General features: G+C 49.7%; 1 protein-coding gene across 1 annotated transcript; it reads left to right on the top strand.

The window, feature by feature from the left end:
• Positions 1-257: 257 nt before the first annotated feature.
• Positions 258-16,655, top strand: LOC138385060 (cytochrome P450 4F2-like). Its single transcript, XM_069470683.1, has 13 exons — positions 258-303; positions 596-794; positions 2,531-2,675; positions 5,895-5,948; positions 6,041-6,168; positions 8,111-8,232; positions 8,988-9,258; positions 10,284-10,350; positions 10,532-10,661; positions 15,392-15,525; positions 15,621-15,685; positions 15,866-15,948; positions 16,415-16,655. The coding sequence occupies exons 2-13, from the start codon at positions 597-599 to the stop codon at positions 16,590-16,592; spliced, it is 1,575 nt and encodes a 524-aa protein (XP_069326784.1). The 5' UTR covers positions 258-303; position 596; the 3' UTR covers positions 16,593-16,655.
• The last annotated feature ends 8,230 nt before the right edge of the window (positions 16,656-24,885 follow it).

Genomic DNA, 24,885 nt, shown 5'->3' on the forward strand with positions numbered 1-24,885 from the left:
GTGTAAACCTTGGGGCTCTGAGTCACCTTTGATCACCCCTGACTTGCTCCCCTCCCCCCACGCGGGAGGTGCTGAGATTTGAGGATCCAGTGCCTCCGCTGTGTCATCCCCAGCTGACTGCTCTGCAGCCAGCTCTCTCCCCACCCCATGGCTTGGCCTCCTGCCCTGGTGGGGAGGAGGCAGCCCTGCCTGCAGGGATTGGCTGGCCCAGCCCCCTCAGCCTTTCTTACATCAGGGCCCAGAGCAAAGACCGCCCAGCAGGGGGAACAGGAGGTTGTGTGGACAAGCTGCTCCTGAGAGAAGGTGCCAGGCTGGGGGTGGTGGGCCTGGGGGGTCCTGGCCCAGGATGGGGAGGGGGCTGCCCAAGCTGGGGCAGCTCCAGGGTTATGGCTCTGGGAATGGTGGTTTCCTGGAAACCGAGCCCCTGGCAGCGTCCCTGTGATTCAGGCTGGGCCTTTCTGGACTTTAGCCCTCAGGCATTGTTTACCCATCTCTGAGCCCTCCCCTTCCCGCCCCTGCCCCTCTGCACTGCCCCTGGAGCCCCCTTCCCTCCCCTGGGCCTCAGGAACTTCCCCTGCACCTGTCTGCCCTGCAGGATGTCACAACTGGGCCTGTCCTGGCTGGGCCTGGGGCCGGTGGCCGCCTCTCCGTGGCTGCTGCTGCTGCTGGTTGGGGCCTCCTGGCTCCTGGCCCGAGTCCTGGCCTGGACCTACGCCTTCTATGGCACCTGCAGCCGCCTCCGCTGCTTCCCGCAGCCCCCGACACGGAACTGGTTCCTGGGTCATGCTGGACTGGTGAGTGTGGCAGCAGGATGGGACTGGGGTGTCAGGGTGGGTGGACGTCCCCAGGGCCGGGAAGGGGCTCAGGGAGCCGGGGGTGGAGGTGGGCTGGGGTCTGGGACGGCAGAGAAGCGAGGGAGGCAGCTCACTCACTCCTCTGTTCACTGCCTCAGTGCTCTGCTGTGCCGTCCCAGGCCTCTGTCCCTTCCTTGTCCTCCCAGCCCAGCCTGCTCAGCATCCTTTTCCTGCCTGCCTTCCCACACTGGTGCACCGTGAGGGCTCCCAGGGAGGGCTGCACAGAGTGGGAACCTCCGGTGTCCCCAATTCTCCACTGCGGGACTTGAGGCCTCCTGAGGGGTCTGCACCCTGCCTGGCCCATGTCCTGTGTCTGCCCCTCTCTGGGCTGTGACTCCCCCACCCCCCAAACACACAGGGGCACCGCTGGCCCAGAAGACAGGTGGGGACAGTGTGCCACCCCTGCCCTTCCTGGGCAGCTTCCTCTTACCTGCTCTTCCCCACTGACATGTCCCAGTGGGCCCTGCTGTGCAGCCTGCATGAAAGTTGGCCCCTCACGTCCCCTCTCAGGAGCCTTTCCTAACTCCCTCCCACACCTTGGCCTCTGACTTGGACCTGCTCTGTCCTTTGGGGGACTTGGCCCCAGTCTGTTCATTCGTAATGGCAGGGGCCATGGGCGTGTCCTTAGGCTCAGTGGGAGGGCGCACAGCACACATGATGCACAGAGATTGACGGACAGAGATGCTCACAGGTGGGAGCCACCGTCTTGATGGACAGTGAGAGCTCCCGTCTGCTCCCCTGAGGTCAGCTGAGGCTGGAAGGTCCCGAGGGTGCAGACCCTTCTCCAGAGGAGGAACTGAAGCCCGCGTGCACCAGCCAGGACATGAGGGCATGTGGAAACCTGCCTTGGGGACACGTCCTGAGGTCACACTGCTGCCCACAACCCCCTCGGTGGAGACATCGCCATATGGCTGCCCCCAGGCCGGAACCACTCCCAGGACAAGAAAACCCTTCCTCTGGAGCCAAGGTGGCCCCTGTGTGGGCAGACAGCGTGTCCTCTCCCTCTGCCCTGGGGTGCACCTGTGGCGTTTGGAGACGCCCCAGGAGAGAAGGGGCAGGAGGAAGCAGAGATTCCCTCCATCTGTGCAGGATCCAGACATGCTGTTCACTGCAGAGGCTGCGCCACCTCCAGAGGCTGCAGGGGGGACCTGCGGTGGCCACTCCTGGGGACGTGGATTAGTCAGTGTTCTGCAGAGACACAGAATCGCAGGGCACACAGATCTGGGTGTAGGTCTAGGCAGATAAGAGGGGATTTACTATGAGAACTGGCTCACGTGACTGTGGAGGCTGAGAGGCCCCACCCTGTGCCGTCTGCAGGCTGGAGACCCAGGCGCTGAGCTGTCATTCAGTCCGCGTCCAGAGGCCTGAGCAGCTGCAGTTCTGGTGTCCACGGGCAGAGAAGGCGGATGTCCCAGCTCTGGAAGACAGAGCCTAGTCCCCTCCTCCGCCTTTTTGTTCTCTCTGAGCCCGCAGTGGGTTGGATGGTGCCTGCCCGCCCTGGAGAGGGAGGATCTTCCTTCCTCAGTTTACCCATTCAACTCCTCATCCCTTCTGCAAACACCCTTGCTGACACACCCAGAAATAACACCACCAGCTATCTGGGCATCCCTTAGCCCCGTCACGCTGGCATCTAAATTTAACCATTCCAGGAGGTGACAGCTCTGCCTTGCTTGCAGGTCACCACCACAGAGGAGGGTTTGAGGGACGTGACTCAGCTGGTGGCCACCTACCCCCAGGGCTTTAAAACATGGCTGGGCCCCATCCTCCCTATCATCAATGTTTGCCATCCCAACATCCTCCGACCTGTCCTGAACGCTTCAGGTACCATGCGGAGCTGGTGGTGGTGGGCGCCATGGCACATCCAAGGGCTTCCATCCCCTTGTCCCCCAAGTTCCTCTGTGGCCCCTGCAGGACCCCAGCCCCTCATTCCCTCTTCTCCCTCAGGCACCTTCCTCTCCCCTTCCTGTACTCACCAGCCCCCACCTCAGTGTCTCCTCTCTGCACTGCCGTCTGCTCCCTGCCTTGGTGTCCTGGGCAACCCTGGGGCCCCAGGAGGCCTCTCAGTTCAAGGCCTTGTCCTGGGGGAACTCCCCAACTTCATGTGGTCAGGAATGGACCAGAGGAAGAGGGACTCTGACAGCTCAGCAAGAACTAAGTTTCTGCTGGGGCAGGCAGGAAGGCTTCCTGTAGGAGGAGTTGCTGGAGCTGGGTCTGGATTGATGAGGAGGAATTTTTTAAGTGAAGGAAGGGTGATGCCGTGGGCACCATTAGTATTGCAGGCTCCCTGCCAGGCCTGGTGCCAGCCTTGCATGTGCCCAAGCCCAGGACAATGAGGAGAGCTGGCCGCTGGTGGAAGACCTGGGCTGCTTGCATGAGTGCCACCCCTGTGGGTCAGCGCCTTCTGCCCCACCCGGTGGCTCGTCTGCCCTAAGTTCACTGCTCTGCTGCTGGAGGCCCCAGGAATCTCCAAGGAGACCCCACTGCAGCCTGGTGCCCTTCCCCCGCTCTCTGCCTTCTCTTCCTTGGACAGGCGAGGCTGAGCCGGGAAACCGGCAGCATCCCACAGGGACTATGGCTCTGACGCTAAAATGCTGAGTGACTCTGGGAAGGTCTCTGGGTCTCTGGCTTCTGATGTCTCTTTCAGTTGTGAGTGATGGAAACTCAACCTCATGTGGTGTCAGCAAAGAAAAATCTATTGACCATAAAGTCCAGAGAGGGTGGCTTTCAGGCATGGCTGGATCCAGGTCTGAAACAACGTCTTCAGCAATCTGTCTCCCTCTTGGTTTTCCTTTTACCATATCACTTTTCCTTGCAAAGAAGCCCTTTCCTCATGGTGTCCATGAAGGGTTCCAGAAGCTTCGGAAAGCTCATCTTTTCCCCAGACCTTCCATAAGTAGTGCATGATTCTCTGTAATTGTCCTGGCCTGGGTCACAGGACCAATTCCTCACCTGGTCACTGTGGCTCTGATTGCCCAGTCTTGGCAGGTGTGGGGCTTCCAGAGCTACTGTTTCTGGGCACAAAGGAGTTTGATGATTAAGAACCCAGGCCCTGGATTCAGACAGACCCAGGCTCAGGTCTCAGGCGTGCCCCTGACTACCTGGGAGGTCATGGGTGAGAGACTTCATCATTCAGAGTGTTAGTTTCTTTATCTGGAGAATGAGATGAAAGACAGCCTGGGTGAATGTGGCATTTAGGATCTCTCTTAGCTCATTCTGTTGCTGTAACTGAATCGCTAACACTAGGCAATTTATAAAGAAAGAAATTTATACTTACAGTTCTGGAGGCTGGGAAGTTCAAGGTTGAGCTGTTCTATCTGCTCAGCTTCTAGGGAGGGCCTTGTGCTCTGTCATAGCGTCGCAGAAGGCATCGCAGGGCAAGAGGGTTGAGCGTGCTAGCTCAGGTCTGCCTTCCTCTTCTTATGAAGCCACCAATCCCACTCCCGTGACAACCCATTAATCCATTAATGGATTAGTCTGTTCATGAGGGCAGACCCCTCATGATCCAATTACCTCTTAATGGCCCCATCTCTCAATCCCGCCACTTGGGGATCAACGTTCAACATGACTTTCCGAGGGGCAGACCTTGAAACCACAACAGGATCCAAACAGGGAACAACTTTTTCTGTGCTGTAACTGAGGCACCTGGTTGCTGTGTTTGAGGATGGCGGGGGGATGCCCAGGGGAGGCTCAGAGCAGAGGCTGATAAGACGTGGGACGGACTCCCCAGGGCTGGGGTCTGAGTCTCTACCTGGCAGGTCCTTCTCTCTGGCAGCCCGGAAGACTGTGAATTGTGTTCTGTTTGTTCTTCTCCAGACTCTGGGCTTGGAGGACGGTCTCCTGTACACACAGGGCCTGGCCAGCTCCTGTGGGGATGTGGGCTGCTGGGGGGTGAGGCCGTAGTACGCGGTCGTCCGCATCTTCCACCCCCCTGCATCAAGCCCGTGCTCTTTGCTCAGACAGACCTTGCACTGGCCACAGCTCATCCGCTGCTGGGGTCTCTGTGCTGCCTCCAGCTGGCCCTGGGACCCGAGTGCAGACAGGAGGGCCTGTGGCGGAGATGCCACTGCCTCAGTCTCCCCTGGACTGACCTGTCTGACCTCTGACCTCTGGTCCTGTCTGCCATAGTCTGGGCATGTCCGTGTGACATCTGCTGTATGGACACATCTTGTCACGTGTATATTTACGCCTGGGGCCAGGTGGCACCTGGTACATGTTACACCTGCTTACACCTGGTTTACACCTGGAATCATGGAGATCACCATGTCTGGGGCTCAGCTGTAGCCAAGGTCACTTGGAACATGTTGGGGCCTATCTGGTTCTTGTCTGAAATGTTACTTGAGACTTTCCTTTTCTCCTGTTTGTCACATCGGGGCCATATTTGGGGCTTGTCTAAGGTCTGGGACCCAGGGTCCCTGTGTGGCTGTCTGAGATATGGGTCTACCTGAGGCAGGTCCTAAGGTATGTTCAGATCGTAGCTGGGGCACAGTCTGGGTCACACCTGGTCCACATCTGGGACACTAACAAGATTATATTTAAATCCTATCTGGGGTCCAACCGTGGGGCATGCTGAGCTCGTGTCAGATCATTTCGGGTCAAATTCAGACCATGTTGTGTCATTTAGGGTTTGTCCTGTGTGCTGTGGCTGTGTCGGGACCTGTTAACACATCGGGGTCAGGTCACACGTCTGAGATCCATGTCAGGAGACGACAGAGAGTTCTGGGGCAGACAGGGTGTCTAGGTTCTTATGAAGGTGTTTTGTAGGGTGTTGAGCTATGTTCGGGTGCTGCAGACATGTTGAATCATGTAGGAGCCATGTCAAGGCATGATGGGGTGTGTTGTGCCGTGTTAGGGTGTGTGTTGCTCTAGTGTCTGCTGCAGCCTGGTCTGGGGATCCCTCCCTTCCCCTGTCCCCTCTGCTCCGTCTGCCCTTGGCCCCTTCCTGCTGTGCTGGGCTTGGAGGGGGAAGTGCAAACCCCTCCACCCCCATCTCAAGCCCCTCCCCTCCCCCTCCATGTCCCTGATTGTCCTCATTCATGTCAGCCGCCATTGTACGGAAGGACGATATCTTCTTCAGCTTCATAAAGCCCTGGCTGGGTGAGTACCTGCAGGTGAATGGGGGTGGGGACAGCCTTGTGGGGCCAGGAGAAGGTGCTGCCTTTGCCCACTGCCCTTGGCTGCCCTACTAGGGGAGGGGCTTCTGCTAAGTGCTGGTGACAAGTGGAGCCGCCACCGTCGCATGCTGACACCAGCCTTCCATTTCAACATCCTGAAGCCCTATGTGAAGATTTTCAATGACAGCGTGAGCATAATGCACGTAAGTCCCTTGACACTGGGGTCTTAGCCGAAGCCTTGGGGTAGAGGGACCACAGACAGGTCTGATCTGGAGTTTTGGCTCTGCTGGGAGGCTTAGGGTCATTGCTCTTCCTCTCTGAGCCTTGGCTTCCTCATCTGTAAAATGGGAATAATAATCCCTACTTAAAAGGAGGTCAAGATGATGTAATGGAGTCCTGTCCCTGGCACATAGTACGTGCTCAGACAGTGTCAGTTTCTAAGATTCTTTCACAGAATTCCTATGAGCTCCAGAGAGAAATGAAGATTGCATAGCAGCTACTGCTGCACACAAACCACTGCCAAACTCATTGGTTTAAATCAATGTGCTCATGATTGCTAATAAGTCTACAGGATAGTTGGCTGGTTCTTATGGATGTGGAAGGGTCACTCGGGGTGTGTGATCAGCTGTGGGTCAGGTGGCAGCTTTGCTGATCCTAAAGTCCAGCACAGAATCAAAGGATGGTGGGTAAAATAGGCTCCATCTCTTATGGACATTGCTGAAAAATCACACTGCAAAGGGCGTAGGCAGAGGGAGAAGTGGAGAATTGGGGTCATGGATTTTTATATATATTTTGTATTTTTGTTTCAGATTATTACAGGGGTACAAACATTTTGGTTACAAAATTGCTTTGGTATTGTTTGAGTCAAAGTTGTACGTGTGTCCATCACCCAGATAGCGTGCATTGTACTCGTTGGGTGTGGAGTTACACATCCCCTCCTGCCCCCTTCCACCCGCTAGATTTCTGATGAATATTATTTCCATATGTGCACATAAGTGTTGATCGATTAGTTCCAATTTAATGGTGAGTACATGTGGTGTTTGCTTGTCCATTCTTCTGATAATTCACTTAGAAGAATGGTTTCCAGGTGGGATATGGATTTTTTGAACTGCCTAGGATTTTTTTCTTTACTTGCAAGGTTGTAAGTTAGCGTGTTACTGTTCCATGGATTTTGCCACAAGACATGAGACTCCAGGGTCAGAGACAAAGGGCAGTTGACTACTCACGGCACAATAGCACGTGCTTCCTCTTGGTTTGCCTCCTTTTTCCAAGCCACCCAAAGCCCATGTGGGGGACACAGGAGGGATTCTATCGATGCCTGTTCCTGGAGTCTATTGCATTACAGGGGAGGGGCACTAGGCTTAGGGAACCTGATTTTATAGCAAACAGAAGTAAGCCTAAAATGTGTCCAGGGGGAATCATTACCTTATCCCTCAAGGTTCTTGTCTGCAATCACAAGGTTGAGAAATGACCCAGGTTAAGAACATCAGGGCCTTGCATTCTTGGTGTGCCCAGCAAGGATGTTCAGGGCCCATGGAAGACTACTTCTACCAAGAGAGGGATATTTTTGCAGTCAATTTATAATAATAAAGATGAGGAAAACCAACATTTTTGAGCACTCACTATGTGAAAGAAATGATTCCTTGTGCCAATTCCATGATATAAATTGTCCAATTTAATTTTAATGCTCCTGTGAGTTAGAGTTTCTTTTCACCCCATTACAGATGAGGAAACTGATGGCCAGAAAGATTGGAGGGCTTGCCCAAGTCTACCCATGTAGTAAGTCCTGGGTTGGTGGAGCAGGGATTCTAGCAGGTTTACCTGGCACCAAAGCAGGACATCTTAACTGCTACTGACGATTTGACAGGTGGGACCTAAGGGCAGGCACTGAGCTGCCCAAGGGCACACAGAGCACAGGATGCCGAGCTGAAACGTGAACTCGGGTCTCTTGTTCCCAGCTGTGGGGTCTTCACCTGCTAATAGTAAAAGCTTCTGCTTTTACCCAAGCCGGGTCCTCCCTGGAGATGGGTACCTGGGGCAGGGGACCAAGAGGCTGGTTCTGAATGTGTCCATCCTGATGTGTGGGGTTGGGGAGGGGCTCCAAAGAGCCAAGGCCCAGCCCCAGCTCTGTGGCCTTCTCTTCAGGCCAAGTGGCAGCGCCTGGCCTCAGAGGGCAGTGCCCGTCTGGACATGTTTGAGCACATCAGCCTCATGACCTTGGACAGTCTGCAGAAATGCATCTTCAGCTTCGACAGCCATTGTCAGGAGTGAGTCCTTGCCCAGGGCGTGGGATCTTGAGCTGTGGACCCAGGGGTAAGTAGGGGAGGGAGGACTGAGGAGAACAACACAATAGCTGTTCTGGAGCAGGTACTTCATAGCTGGGCTGTGAAGCAGAGGAAGGGTAGGTAGAAACGTTTGAGTGAAGGCAGGGAGGCTAGGATGAGTAGAGCATGTGCAGCAGACAGTAGAACTGAGAGTATAGAGGTATACAGGGGCTGGGTCTCAAGCACACTGAAAAGTCAGGCAAAGTGGTACAAACTTTATTATGAGGTTTCCAGGGAGCCATTGAAGCTGATACTGGATATGGTCAAAGCTGAGCTCTGTGGAGAACTGACAATCATCTAGACACTAGATGGAGTTGACTTTGTATTCAGGAGGCTGGGATGGGGGCTGGGCCAAGGACCAGGTGGAATCTGATAACATCTGAGCTGTGTGCACGGTTTTGGGAAGGAGAAGGTGCAGGCCTGGATACTGGGCAGGAGACAGAGGGGAGGAGGGGCATGATGTCCAAGCTATGCTCTGGCTGCCTGGTGGCACTTGGGCAGCTGACAGAGGTGGATGCAGGCAGAGAAGAGGGTTTGGAGAATCAGGTCTCATGGCCGATGCCATCTGTGTATCTGTGGGTCCATCTGTTTCTGGAGACTCCGTTTCCTGATGGGAGGCAGATCCTGGCTGTTGGTGGGAAATGCTCCCGGGTTTCAGGTGTGTTAAATTGTTTCCTCCCCATTCCCTGATCCTGCAGGAAGCCCAGTGAATATATTGCCACCATCCTGCAGCTCAGTGCCCTCATAGAAAAAAGGAGCCAGAACATCCTCTCATACGTGGACTTCCTGTACTATCTCACCTGCGATGGGCAGCGCTTCCGCAAGGCCTGCCGCCTGGTGCACGACTTCACAGATGCCGTCATCCAGGAGCGACGCCGCACCCTCCCCAATCAGGGTGTTGATGGCTTCCTCAAGGCCAAAGCCAAGACCAAGACTTTGGACTTCATCGATGTTCTCCTGCTGAGCAAGGTGGGCTTCCTGGGATCTGAACTCCAGAGACAGAATGGGGAGCTTCATGTCAAATGTCAAATCCAAGAACTTGGATTTGATCCAGTGGGCACTGGGGAGCATGGAAATTATTTGAGTCAGGAAGGGGACAGTCGGAGACAGGTTTTGGAGCTGAGTGTCTGAAGTGCAGCCAGCAGAGGACTACTAAGTCTGAAACTATGATGAGCCTCAGATTTGACTTCACTTCTGAACTTACAAGTTATTCTCTTAGTCTGCCACATTGTTATGTGTATCCATATGTCTGTGCTCTGTCTCTGTCTATGTCTAAGCTGACAGATGTGCCTGACCCCTGGGTCAGAGCAGCCTACTTATTATTCACAGCAGTAACAGCAGCCAGAGTTGGATTGCAGTGCCAGCTCCACACTCCCAAATTCCTCCTGGGGCAATGCAACGTTTTTACCTCTTAGTGCACCAGAGTTTGCACCACAGCAGAGGGGCCCCCACATTATGAGTCTTGGAGCTCACAAAGAACAGCTGGCACATCTGTGCCTTCATCCTTCCAGAGACAGAGACGGAGAGTGCACACTTTCCTCTGGAGTATAAACTACTTTCCAGTGAGATGGCAATGACTAGGGGTTTATAAGAGAATTTCCTTCAGGGGAGATAAGATTCTCTGTGTTTATCATCCTAGAAGGTGAGCAAATATCTTTGGAACAACATTTAATTTCTAAGCTCCAAGGAAAATTTCCATTTAAACGTCCTGAAACCCAGGTTGCCAGTAATTTTTTCTCCAAAAGTCCTCATTATGCAGGAACATAAAAGTATTCATGGATCACTGATTCCTTCCACCAGGGATAAAAGAGGAGGCCAGGCAGTCATGGAGGAAGCCCATCAGGCGAGGGCTCTGGCAATGGTGTCCAGGGAGATCTAGGAGTGCAGGGTGGGTTTGGGTTTCTTAAAGGAGGATGCATCTTCAGAGATTGTCTCAGGTTAGACCCAGGAGTCTCAGAGCTAGTGTGATTTGTTGGGTTTTGCCTTCTCTCCAGGATGAAGATGGGAAGCAGTTGTCAGATGAGGACATAAGAGCAGAGGCTGATACCTTCATGTTTGGGGGTGAGGGGCCCAATGTGGGACTACACTGGGAGTAGGGGCCTCTCCATCCCAGGGATGTGGTGGGTGGACCCTGATCACTCCATCCCTCCCATCCTCCCTGCGGGCCTCCATGCAAGGGCGCTGTCCGCCCCTCTGGTGCTGAAGCAGCTCAGAGACTCAGGTCAACCTTCTTGCCCCTCAGGCCATGACACCACTGCCAGTGGTCTCTCCTGGGTCCTGTACAACCTTGCAAGACACCCAGAATACCAGGAGCACTGCCGGCAGGAGGTGCGAGAGCTCCTGAGGGACCGCGAGCCTACAGAGATTGAATGGTGAGTGCAGGTCCTCATGGCCTGTTCCTGAGCCCCTCTCATTGGCTCTGCTGGCAGGTGGGGAGGAAAGAAGTTGTATTTATTGATTCTACCAGCTTTTCTTAGTGGTAATAGGAGCAGAGTCCAGAGAAAGGACTTGGGACCCAGCTGGCTATGAGGGGAAAGACTGCAGGTTTTGGGGACACAAAGACTGGGGTTGCTGAGAGAATTAATAACGATGTGTGAGGGCTAATGATGCCACTTAGCACGTTTTCCTTAATGAACTTTGTCTCTACTCCCATTCTTTTCTCCATGAAACACCATTCCTTTAAACAGCTTCACTCACTGAATGTTTGCTCCTCTGTGCCCTAATTCCTACCCAACTGTTCAGGCCAGGGATTCCCAAAGGAGACCCAGAGGTAAAAGTCACCCATCTCTTGTCCAGAACACCTGTGTCACTCATCCACCCAGCCCTATGTAGCAAAAACTCCTGCCAGCCTTCCCACCCCCAGTTCTGTGCCCAGCACTTTTTTGTTCTCTGGAGATCTGGGAAGGACCCAGCCCAGGGATCTGCCTTTGAGGTTCTCCTGGTCTGGTGGGGGAATAGTCCCACATGAGGACATTCCCAGCCCACAAGAGCGAATAGAGTTGAAACTAAGATAAGCAGGACTGGGGGTTAAAAAGTGTTTCATCTGAGTCCCTGAATGATGGTCAGTAGATATTTGGGTGCAGCTGGGCAGCAGTGCTCTAGGTCAAGGAGACGGGCTGGGCAAAGGTGTGGGGAGAGACGAGACAGAGACAGAGGGAGAGAGGAGTTTTAGTGGTCAACTTTACCCCAAGGGTAATGGGGAGCCAGGGGTGGTGTTTGAGCAGGGGAGGGAGAGGTCAGATCTGGGTACCAGAAAGCTCTTTCTAGGGCTAGTGTGGATAGGAGATTGGAGGGGACATGCTGTGGAGTGAGGGTGCAGGGGGGAGTTATGAGGTCTGAATCAGGCCAAGGATGGGGGGATACAATGGAAACATTGGACTAGACAGGTGTTTGGAGGTGGTGTCCTCCCCTCCAAGCATTTGCTCAGCACAGCATTTTTTGTGAGGTGTAGAAACATTTTCATTCATTTAAAACCAGGATTCAAGAAAAATTATGCACTTGGTAAAAAAATGTGTCCAGAAGAGTTTAGGATAAAAATAAACCTAATTCTTAAGCTGCACCCTAGTAGTGACTATGGCCAGTGGTTTCCTGTGTGTCCTTCCAGAAAACGGCTAACCCAATGCCCACATTTATGTGAACACACGCTCTCTTCCTCTGTACAAATGGGAGTATCTTAGACCGACACAGGTCTGCACATTAACAATATACCTTTGAGATTGTATTTTTTTCTCAAATATGAGCTTTGGAAATGAGTGTATTTTTAAATTTTTTTTAATTTTAATTATATATATTTATGGAGCATAATGTGATATTATGATATATGTGTACAATGTGGAGCAATGCAATCGAGTCAATGAACATACCCATTTCCTCATATACTTCTCATTTTTGTGGTGGGAACATTTGAAATGTACTCTCATAGCAATTCTGAAAAATCCAATACATTATTACTAACTGTCGTCACCATATTGTGCCATAGATTTTAAAAACGTATTCCTCCCATCTAACTGAAACTCATACCCTTTCATCAACATCTTCCTGTTCCTTTCCTCTCTCCCTCCTCTGGTAACAACCATTCTCTTCTTTGCTTCTGTGATATCTATGTTATCTATTTTAACACAGATAAGTAAGATCACATGGTATTTGTCTTCTCATGCCTGGTTTATTTCACTTGACATAATGTCCTCCAGGTTGATCCATGGTGTCACAAATGATAGAATTTCCTTCATTTTGAAGGCTGAGTAGCATTCCACTTTGTGTATATACCACATGGAAAATGAGCTTTGAACTACAAAAACAAATGAGAACAAGTTCTTCTTGTACTAAATGAGACATTACAGAGAAGACTAGGGTTATCATTGACATTCCTCCCACCCCCTGAATCCCCTCCCTTTTTCCCCAGGGGTGTCTCGAGATATCAATTGGTCATCTATCTGTTTATCTATCCATCTACCTAGCTATCAGTCATCTCCTTATATAGCCATATAGTTTTTACCTTTTGGTATATATATATATTTTATATATGTGTGTGTACAACTTGGTTTTATCCACTAAACAGTGTGTCTTATAGCTATCCTTTGCTGAAGCTGCATAACATTCCATATTTCATTCAGTGCACCCCCATGTTGAAGACTCTTAAGTAAACATTTGTAGTTGTAATAGATGTGCCAATAATCTTCCCAGTTTCTGTACTGATTTATGTCCCAGTCTGCAGTGTGATAGGACTACTGATACTCATCTCTTCCTTTGGTGCAGCTGTATAGTAGTCTATTGTGCGGGTGTACCATAATTTATCTAAACATCTTCCCAATGATGTATACTTGCATTGTTTCCAGCCTTTTGCTGAATTAAACATGGTGCAGTCGGCGTGTGTACAGTCACCATTGCTTCAAGTGGGAGCATCTCTGAAGAACAGATTCCAAGATGTGCAATTGGTGAATCAAAGACCATTGCAATGCACAATTTTATTTATTGCAAATCCATTCCTGTTACCTGAGTTTGATGGTACCACTTTTCCCGTAACCTCAACATTACTATCATTGTATTCTTGAATTTTAAATCTTTGTCAATCTTTATATTTCTTCTTTCAATGGACATTTCTTTAAATAACAGTGAGATTGAACATCCCTTGCACGTGTTGATAAGTCATTTGTTTTCACTGTACAGAAGTGGTATCTTACATGTTTTGTTCTTTTTCTTTGGGTTCATTTCTTTTTCATATTTACTTATAGGTATGTGTATCAGAATTAATCTTTTTTCTGTCTTGTGTTGCAAAAGATTGCCTTTTGATTTGGGGAGGGGACATTTTGGTTAATTTTTCTGGAGCCAAATTTGTCTACATTTTATTTTACAGCCAGCCTACCCATCCATTTCCTAGGGGGTTGTGGGACTTCTTTAAAAAGATGCGAAGTTTTCACTTATTCACGCGGCTGTCTCTATCTGTTCCATGGGTCTATTCTGCTGTTTTTGCAGCAGTGCCACACTATTTTTATTACTGTGACTTTGTAATAGGTCTTAGTATCTGGTAGAATAACTTCCCCCTCTTTAATATTTTATTTTCAAATTGACCTACCTCTTCATGACCCTTTATTCTTCCAGAAAAATTTTAGAGTAAGTTTATCAAGTTCTAAAAAGTCAGATAGACTTTAATCTGACTTGAATATATTTCATTGGTTGCATTCAATATATGATTGATTTGTGGGAAACATAACTTCATAATATTGACACATCCTCTCTCATAATATGAAATGGATATTCACCTATTCAAATAATCTTTAGCCTTTTAACAGAGTTTAAAATATTTGCTTAGAGATCTTATGCATGTTTGTTAAACCAATCCTTAGACACTTTTGTTGCTACAGTGAAGTATATTTTTTAATTGGATTGAAGGAAATTTATCAGTTTGTCTGGAATATAGAGATTTCATGTATCTTAAGTTTAATCCAGTTGTTTTATATTAATATTATTAGCATCTTTTCTTGTATTATCTTTTCCAGCTGGTTGTTATTTCTACATAGAGAAACTCATGATTTAGGCATATAAATTTTACACCCAATAAGCATAGTAAATGCTAATACCAAGAGGACAAATACGGATCATTCAGGAAAAGCACTTGGAACAACTGGGAAGCTTTCTAGAAATGTCCAGATGAGTCACGTATTTAAAATTTTTTTAAAAACAAGAGTCTTAAAAGCTCTAGTTGAAACCATGGGGAAATTCTTTTATGGCTTCAGAGTAGGAATAACCTATTTTGATACAAATCCCAGGAGAGAGACAAGAAGAGAATGAGATAATGTTCACTGAGAAAAGATACACAGTAGTGTGTATAGTACAATAGTATGATAACTACAGTATAGTTATATAGTATGCTACTGTATAATTTCTTAAAGAAGTTTAAGAGGTGGCTTTAGAAAGATACATGAAACCATAGTAACCTAGGCAACCTGTGGGGTGGCATTGGGCCACAGGGGTGGGTGATGTAGAGTTTTCAAATTTTGAACTAGTTAAGTGTATCAGGTCCTAGTATTTTAAATCGGCACTGGAAAACAAGTGGGGAGAGAATTCAGCCCACTTACTGGAACTTTAAAGTTTGTAAAAGTGATCCAGTGGAATCTCTTGTGTTTTCTAACCATAAAATCACTACCTGCCAAAATGATACATTTACCCCCACATTTCAAATTGTGTTACCATACTTTTTTCTTGTCTAATTGCATTTGCCAGTATCTCTAGTACAATAAGAAATAAAACATTGATTCTGTGTATTTTTTTTCTTACTCATTTGTATTTTGATTTTGCTTTCTTGCCATAAAAATATTTTTATGCACATTTGTTAACATTTTGCAGTTGGCTTTTAGATGCTGTGTTTTCCTCAGAACAATCTTTTCAAAATAACTGGCTAAATTTCCTCAGGTACTTTTCTCATTCTCTGCTCTTCTGATTTTGTCTGGTTTTCTAATTCTCAAATATTTGATTCCTGTGGAACTTATTTTGTTATAGGGAGAAAAGATATTAGGAAACACAGTGGCTGGAGGATACTATTTGTGCCTTTGCTCCCTAGCTAGACATTAATGATTATTGGGGGGGGGGGAGGGTGTTTCCACAGGGACGACCTGGCCCAGCTGCCCTTCCTGACCATGTGCATTAAGGAGAGTCTGCGCCTGCATCCTCCAGTCCCAATGGTCTCCCGACGATGCACCCAGGATGTTGTGCTCCCAGATGGCCGGGTCATCCCCAAAGGTGCCCACAGTGGCAGGGGGAGGAGGCTCCTGGACAGGGAGGGGGGCCCATCAGGCAGTGGGGCCCTGTCTTGACTGCTCCCTCATCTCCCACAGGTGTCATCTGCCTTATCAATATTTTAGGGACCCATCACAACCCAGCTGTGTGGCCAGACCCTGAGGTGCTGACTCCCCCAACACCACCATTTTTACCCATTCCAGGGATCCTGGTGGGGCAGGGCTTTGACAGGGAAATCCGAGATCTCCTCTCTCCCCCCATTACCAGACACTCTCATCTGTCTCTCCAAGGCTAGCTGTCCTGGGAGACCCACCCAGCAAGCCTGCCTCCCTTTTGCCCCCAGGTGTATGATCCCTCCCGCTTCGACCCAGAAAACATCAAGGAGTGGTCACCTCTGGCTTTCATCCCCTTCTCTGCAGGGCCCAGGTGAGGGTGGGGTGTTTCCCAGGCAGGGATGGGGTGCACAATGCGTGCAGGGTCTGGGCATGACAGTGAGAAAAGTTGGGGGGAAGGGGAGCTGCAGATAGTCACAGTTTCAGCTCTCTTTCCTCCCCCCTCCCGAGGTTAAGGGCTAAGGTCCTTAGAATGGGATCCCTGCGAGGGGACTCTTCCCTGGCTGCTGTTGTGAGTCCAGGGCTGCAGTGTGGGGCAGGCCCTGGGGTTATGCAAGCCCACATTGTGCATGTGTGTATATGTGTGCGCGCGTGTGTGTGTGTGTGTGTGTGTGTAGGGGAGGAGGATCAGAGGTGGGTGGGGTCCTGGGCATACTTAGCTCCTCACTCTGCCCCTCAAGCTCATGTGGGTGTGGGTGGGGGACCCGGGCCAGGTTCCAGGCGCGATGGGGCCTGGATGGGGTCCTGGGAGAATTCAGAGTCTCCACCTCTGCTCCCAGGAACTGCATCGGGCAGACCTTCGCCATGACCGAGATGAAGGTGGTCCTGGCGCTCACGCTGCTGCGCTTCCGCATCCTGCCTGACGACACGGAGCCCCGCAGGAAGGTGGAGATGATCCTGCGAGCCGAGGGTGGCCTCTGGCTGAGGCTGGAGCCGCTGGAGGCGGGCCAGCAGTGACCCCTCTACCCCTTCCACCTGCCTTTTCAGATTCCCGGGAATAAACCTGTGCTGTCACCTCTGCCTGAGCCTAGCCAACAGCCAGCAGGGATGCTTGGGGACTGCGGGGATCCAGGGGGTGGGCCTGGGTGGGTGGAGCCAGGCTGGGGTCTCTGAGCTGGACACCCTGACCGCCTCTCTGGCTGAGCACTGCACTCCTGTCCCAATCGCTGGTTCTCTCAGAGCCCAAGTATCAACTTTACAGGCGATAGGGAGCCATGGGAGGTGTTTGAGCAGGAGAGGTTAAGGACAAATTTAAGAGGCAAGATTGAGGCTCTGAGGTAAGGAGAAGAACTCGTAGAGGCAGATCCCTTCATCTCGACTGTGAGTGACCCCTGGACAGAGCCCCCTGACCGGCCCAGAACACACTGTGGGAGGCCTTCAGCTTCCGCCCTGGCAGCCTCTCTGAGAATGTTAGTTCCCTTCCTGCTCTTGTCAATGTCCCACCCCGTCTGCCCCTCCCAGGTGGTCCCATCCGTGACCCCTTCCCCTACCTTCAGGGAGCCCCTCCATTTCCTCTTCTGGGCCCCTGATGCTGCCCGGGCAGCCTGGGCAACACGCACTGACTGAGCCCACTCAGGAGCCCCCACAGGAGTGTCAGGCTCCTCCCCACCCTCTCACCTCCGGTTCCTCCTTCGTTCCCATCACAGGCCTCCCAGGCCCATCTTGGGGTGGGGTGGGGGCAGCTCCATCCCCTTTGAGTGTTGTGATTCAAAGCCAGACCACTGGACACAAATGCCAACCCCAAAAGCATGGGATCTGGAGCCTGACTGCTTGGGCTCAAGTCTTGGCTCTGCTGTGTGACTGAGGCAAGTTAATGTCCCTCTCTGTGCCTCTGTTTCCTCAACCATATAATGGGGACAACACCACTACCTACCTGAAGATTGTCCGGAGGGCCAAATACAAAGGACTCAGAGCTGTGTCTAGTGCACAGTTAATGCTCAGTAAATGTGGCCTTATCACTGCCTCCCTCAGAAAGTCTGCTGAAGCATGCTGCCTTTCAAGGCAGTTGTTCCTGCCATGACTTTTAAGAGTGTGCCTTGGAACTCGGACACAGGTACTGTAAGATTTGTGCTCAATCAGGCCTTTCCCCTCCAGGGCTGTGTGTACAGGAAGCAGTTATTTCTGAGAGTGATGGAGCCCCCGAAGGTGCCAGGAGGTGGAGAATGAGAGTAACCTCAGTTAATGTCTCAAAATATTGCCCTGCTACAGACGTTGACCTCTTCATAGCCTAAGGGACTCTGCAGCACTGAGCCCTGCTGAGTCCTCGAGTCTCTCCAGCTGCACTCAGCCACCCTGGACTGGCCCCTTTGCTCCTAATAGATTATCATTCCTTGTCTGGGGGCCAGTGCGTTGCCTTTGCACCTTTGGCAACGATCCGTTGCCTGTACTTATGTGAGTCTATTTTCTGTGCTTCCTATTCTGTTGCATTGTCTTTCACCAACACCATGACGTCTGGACGACTGTAGCTTTACACTCTCTTGAAGTTGGACAGGGTCAGTCCTCCAACTTCGTTCTACTCCTCCAAGATGGCATTGGCTAATGTGGGTCTTTTGTCGCTCCATATAAATTTTAGAATTAGTTTGTTGGTATCCACAAAATAACTTTCTTGAGATTTCTATTGGGGCTGTATTGAATCTATAGATGAAGTTGGGAAGAACTCACGTTCTGACAATAGTGAGTTTTCCTCCTTTACGAGAAATGCTCAAGGAGCACGCGGAGCCTCGGTCGGCCTCTCGTGCTGCTGTGCATGGAGACCGGGATCTGGTGCAGCGTGCCCCTCATTATGGGAAACCAGGCGCCAAGGGAAGAGGTGGCCTCCCCGTCACCCGTCATGCAAAGCAGGTTCTTGGGGAACCAGGTGCTAATCCATTCCTAGATGACCCACTTTGGGGTCAGCACTTCGTTCCCAGCACAGCAGCTCCCTTGGCAGGATCTGTGGAAACTCAGCCCTTGACACAAGGGTTTGTCCGGCTGCCCCCGTGTGTGTCTCTGTACCCACCCATCCATCCTTGTCTCTGCCCCGGGGGCTCGAGAGTACGTGTCCTAGGAGGACACGCTGACATTGCAGCGCAATAGTGTGAAATACACTTGGAGGGAACAGGCATGGCTATCTTATTATGGGCTATTTGTGACATGTGATAGCAGGATGATGGTCATATCTTTCAAAGAAAGTGTCACGTGTCAGAGGTCCATACTGAAGTCATTATGGGTTAAGTAATACAGTGCTTGGGATTTTCCTATCAATACTATAGTCAATTCATGGCAGGGTTACAGATGAAACAGAACTGGTTTAATGTTTACAACTATTGAAGCTGAGACATCAAAAATTGTTGTTTTTCTTCTACTTTTGTGTCTATTGGAAATTTCCACATAAAATGGAATCAATGCAACTTATCTATTATTATGTTAGATGCACACAGCAAGGTAAGTGAACTTTAAAAATATTATCAAGTGAATAAAGCAAAAACTATGAACTCTGTAGTGTAATTCCATTTGAGCACATTAAAAATATATGTACATAAAACTATCCTGTATGACCCAGTAAGGAAGGACACATGCCATTTGTCAAAAATCCATAGAATGTACAATGCAAAAAGTGAACCCTAATGCAAACCGTGGAACTTGGTTAATAATAATGTGTCAATTCTGGTTCACCAATTGTAACACATGCACCACACTAATGCAAGATGTAAATAATAGGAAAAAAACTTCTTTACAGGGATTAGGGCGTCTGTGGGAAATCTCTAAGCTTTCTGGTCAATATTTCTACAAACATAAAATTTCTCTAATAAATAAATCCATTCATTTAAATAATTTTAAAACATATGTGCACACAGAAAGCAATGTGTAGCTTACAATAACATATACAAAAAGTACACACACGTTCAGTATGTTAGAATGTCTGTCCAAAAAAAAAAAAAAAAGGAAGGGAAATGGAGTGAAAGAAAGGTGATCAATAAACAAAATAAGAAAGGATCTTTTGCAACCCATGGTCATCAAACACCACGAACTGGAGATATCATGGACTCAAACCTCTGCACCTGAAATCTACCAGAAAATGAGACAAAAATATTTTTACAAATACCTTCAGCCACTTTACTAAGAGTTACTGAAATCCTTGGCTCCAGGACAGGACCACCCTTAACTTCTGCGTGGTCTTATCAGGGCATTGTCTCCCAAGTATTCCCCCAGCAGGGGTCAGCCTGGAGCTTGGAGGACACGGAATCACCTGGACAATGAGGAACTTCACAGGAATGAGGACGAAGTAACCCACATGGGAAGACTGCACTTAAGACCTGGGGGAAAAGTCTCTGACCACCCACTTGCCCTCCCCAGAAGTCACGCACCAGCATCAGCTCCCTTCTGTCCCTCACCCTCCCAGCACTTGGCGTCCTCTCTCCCTGCTACACAGCTCTCCCTTTTCTCCCCTCCCCTCCACCCTCCTGGCTCCATCCCCTCCCTCCTGGACCCCTCCCCATGCTCCTTCTCTGCACCCACTCCCCTCTGCCTTCCAGAGAGAATGTTCTGAAACACACACAAGCCATACAGTCATCAGACCCAGGGCTCCAAACCCAGCTCCCACTGTGTGGCTTTGGAGAAAGAACTTTCCAGCTCTGGGCGTCTTCTGCCCAACTGCAAGAATGGCGGTAACCAGAGAACCGCCTTCGGAGAGTCCACGAGGATTCAGGTAAAGGGCTCAGGGTTCACCTAATAAATGGAATCGTCATTGATTCTGACATAGTTTTCAGTCTTCTGAGCTGGTTGGTTTGCATCCTCCAGTACCAGATGTCACTAACTGACCCCATTCTAAACTCAGGGGCTCTGACCCCAGCAGGGCCCTGAGGACCTCTGGTAATGTCACAACAGTTCCCCCAGAGGCTGATCCAACTGTCACGCTCTCCCCAAGCCCCTGCCTCACCCCTGCGGTCTGCCTTCCCACCTCCTGCTGGGTAGAGCACCCAGGGCTCTCGGGGCTGGGCTTCCCCATCTCCTCTGACAGGTGACAGAGCTCTGCCACTCTGGTCTCACTGAGGATGGCCCACACTCAGGTGCTGAGCAAACATCTCACAGCACGGGGATGCGCCCAGCTCCGCCCTGCCCTCCCCGCATCTTCCCACCCAGGCTGGCAGGGACACAACAGCGAAGGCAGAATACGCCCAGCACAGGGTTTCCCAACCTCGGCGCTAGTGACATTTGGGGCTGGGACATTATGGTGAGGGCTGCCCTGTGCATTGTCTGACATTTAGCAGCATCCTTGGCCTCAAACCACTAGATGCCAGAAGAACCCCACCCCAAGCTGTGACAACCAAAGTGTCTCCAGACATGACCAAATGTCCCCTGAGGGCCAGAATCACGTCCGGTTGGAAACCGATGCCCTGTAAGCTGCAGTGGGCACCTGGGCTGGCTGAACAACCAGGAAGCAGACGGGCAAACAGACAAGACCCCGGCCAGCCACCCGAGGCTGAGGACTCCCTCTCTTCCCCTCTTCTCCCCAGCCTCGCACCCCATCTCCAGGCTGGACAGCTCTACCCACAGCTCTCTGATTCTGCCTCGTACCCTCTCACTCCCGGTCCCTCTCCACCGGCCAGGAGAAGGCAGGAAAGCACCCCTGTTTGATGCTCTCAGGGGGTGGCTGCAGGCAGGTGTAGGTAGGGGCCAGACCAAGGGCCTCTTGGTTCAGATGCTGTGCACTTTATACCTGCTGTGGCCTACCCAGTGAAGTATCCCAAGGATGGTATAATAAGCACCGCATGCACTCACCATCAAATGGGTTTCACTGATCATCACCTAAGAACACTTTAAGGAATAACATTGATCGGGTGTCGGGTAGATGTGGGTGGGGGAGGGGATGGGGGTATACCATACATAATGGATGCAAAGTGCACTGCATAGGGGATGGACACGTCTGAAGCTCCGACCCAGGGGTTTGGGAGGGAAAGGGCAATACACGTAACCTAGACTTTTGTACTCCCACAGTATGCTGAAATAAGAAAAAATAGCTTCTGCGCAAAAAAAGAAACTGTCACGAGAGCAAACAGACAACCTACAGAATGGGAAAATATATTCGTATGCTACACTTCCGATAAAGGACTGATAACAAGAATCTTTTGAGAGCTCAGGAAAATTGGCGAGAAAAACACAAACAACCCTACCCCAAAGGGGGAAAAGGACATGAGTACAAATTTTTAGAAAGAAGAAGGAAGAATGGTCAACAAACATGAAAAAATCTTCAACATTTTAATCATGAGGCAAACGCAAATCAAAACCACAATGAGATATCACTTAAATCCAGTGATAATGCACTTAACAGTTCCATAACACTAAACACTGGCATGGATGTGGAGACACAGGAACACTCATACACTGCTGGTGGGACAGCAAACTACAGCAACCACTGTGGAAAGCAATATGGAGATACCTTAAACACATACAAGTAGACCTACCATTTGATGCAGCAATCCCTTATTGGGCATCTACCCAAAAGAACAAAAGACATTCTCTAAAAAAGACATGTGCACCCGAATTCTTATAGCAGCACAATTCACAATTGCAAAGATGTGGAAACAACCCAAGTGCCCATCAATCCATGAGTGGATTAATAAAATGTGCTATATGTATACCATGGAGTACTACACAGCTATGAAAACCAACGGTGATATAGCACCTTTCATATTTTCCTGGATAGACTGGGAACCCATTCTACTAAATGAAGAATGCCAAGAATGGGAAAGTAAGCACTGCATGTACTCACCATCAAATTGGTTTCACTGATCATCACCTAAGAGCACATTTAGCAAAAACATTGATCGGGTGTCTGACAGATGTGGGTGGGGGGGGAATGGGTGTACACATACATAATGAGTGCGATGAGCACTGTGTAGGGGATGGACACGTTTGAAGCTCTGACTCGTTGGGGGGGGCAGGGCAAGTCACGTAACAAACTTTTGTACCCCCACCACATGCCAAATTAAGAATTAAAAAAAAAAAAATTACAAGAAAGAGCAAAAGAAAAAAAAAAAAGAAAATCCCTGTCCACAAGACAATGTGGGAAAAACTCTTAGAGACCTTGGCCTAGGCAAAGAATTGATGAAGAAGACCCCAAAGGCAATCACAGCAACAACAACAATAAATGGCACCTGATGACATTAAAAAGCTTCTGCACAGCCAAAGATACCGTCAGGAGAGCAAACGGACAACCTGAATGAAACCGCAGGCCAGCTCCAGCTCTGGCTCTGGGAGGCGGACGGTAGCGCTAGGTCCCCCGGGGCGTCAGGCGAGCTCCCTCCCTTGAGGTTTCCACCCTGCCTAGCGCTGGAGCTCAGGCTCTGGGCGCGGGATTAGGGTCCTGAAGCCCAGCTGCACTCTGAGCCAGAGTCCCCAAACCACACATGACTTCCCCAAGGCCGCTCCCAGGAGGGAGATGGCTCCAACCGCCACAGGCTCTGGAGCCCCGCAGCAGCAGTTCAGCCCGGATGGCGCCCGCCCGCCAGGGTGACACGTTGAGCCCAGGCCGGACAGGGCGCACCCCGTGGCCACCCGGTGTCTACCTCAGGTCTCCCTGCAAGCCCTGCAGAGCCTCTCTCCAGAAACTTGGGAGGGCGAGCACTCACCAACTGCGGACTTCGTCCTTTTGGTCGGTGTCCAGCGGGCCATGGCGAAGCGGAGGACCCTGACGAGGAAGACCTGGCTGCGGCTCTGGCGCCATCGGCTACACCTGCCTGGGCCCTGGCCACCAGGCAGCACTCTGGGGAGCCCTGCCGCCTGCCTGCGCACCCTGGGCTCTTTGGCCAAGTTCCGGCCAAGTTCGCCCCAATGCGCGGGCCGCCTCACCGCCTCACCACCGCCCCAGGCCTGGACAGATCGGTCCGCAGGCTGTCCCCTGCTAGGCTGGGGCTGTCCCCTGCTAGGCTGACTGGCCTAACCACCTCCTCCTGTCACCTCTTAGCCTCTCCGTCCGCACACAAAGAATTTCAACATACTACACCAGGCAAATATCCTTAGCAACATTCCTTGTACTATTCACAGAGTAGAAACAGTCCAAACGTCTTCCTAACGGTGAAGTGATAAATCAAATGTAGTATAAATAGTATATTCATACAATGAAATATTATTATAAAGGCATGAAAATTAATGAAGTAATGATTATGCTACAACACATATGATCCCTGAAAACATTATGCTAAGGGAAAGAAGCCAGGCGAAGGAGGCCACGTAGTGTATAAATTCATTTGTATGAAATGTCCTGAAGTAGGAAATCCATAGCGACAGATAGTAGATTATTCATTGCCAGGTATCGGTGGGGGTGAGGTGAGGTCGTGAAGACTGACAGATTTTAAGTACCAAATTTCTTTGGGGGTTAACGGGAATGTTCTGGAATTAGATAGTGGCAATTATTGTACACAATGCTGAATATACAAAAGATCACTAAATTATGCCTTTTTAAATGTGAATTTTAAATTTGAATAATACCACAGTAACAAGATGTAAGGAGGTGAAATAGAGACATTTTTCAGACAAACTAAGCTGAGAAAATCCCAACAAGCAGACCGTCATTAAAGGAAATTCTCAAGGAAGAGGGAAAATGATACCAGGTGGAAATAGGCTACAGAAAGATGGAAGAGAGCCAGAAATGGTAAATTATAAAAATATTAATAGAATATATAAATCATATTAAATGGCATATAATTAACTAAATTATAAAATATAATAGGTTGTTAAAACAAAATTAACAATGACTGTATTTAACGCCTATGTGGAATTTAAAACTACGACAACAATAGCACAAAAGGTAAGCGGGGAAAACTGAGTATACTGTAAGATTCACACACTTCACACAAAATGGGCGTTGTATTATTGGAAGGTAAACTATCATGAGTTAAACATGTATCTTATAAATCCTAGAGCAATCACTAAAAATACAAAACAAAGATTTTGGCTAATTACCAATAAACCATTTATGGAGATAAAAATGAATTCTAAAAAATACTCAAATAATCCAAAAGAAGGCAAGAAAAGTGAAGAAGCAAAAAACAAACAAACAAACAAATACACAAGGAAAAAAAATCCAGATGGGACAAACTGTTTAAAAGATAAATAGTAAATTGTTATTATAGACTGACACCCACTGATATCAACAATCTCAATGCAATAGTGTAAACACCCCAATTAAAGAGCAAGAGTGAGGAAAATTCTGTTACTTGGAATAAGCTGGGGCATTTTATAACGCTAAAAGGGTGTGAGAAGACAACGA

This window comes from Eulemur rufifrons, chromosome 6 (genome assembly GCF_041146395.1).
Source record: "Eulemur rufifrons isolate Redbay chromosome 6, OSU_ERuf_1, whole genome shotgun sequence".
NCBI classification, from domain to species: Eukaryota; Metazoa; Chordata; class Mammalia; order Primates; family Lemuridae; genus Eulemur; species Eulemur rufifrons.

Bases quoted from the DNA above. Each gene is read 5' to 3' on its own strand.
- LOC138385060 (XM_069470683.1), top strand. From the start codon at position 597: ATGTCACAACTGGGCCTGTCCTGGCTGGGCCTGGGGCCGGTGGCCGCC. The intron at 2,676-5,894 runs GTACCATGCGGA...CATTCATGTCAG, and splicing joins ACCTGTCCTGAACGCTTCAG to CCGCCATTGTACGGAAGGAC. The intron at 6,169-8,110 runs GTAAGTCCCTTG...CCTTCTCTTCAG, and splicing joins ACAGCGTGAGCATAATGCAC to GCCAAGTGGCAGCGCCTGGC.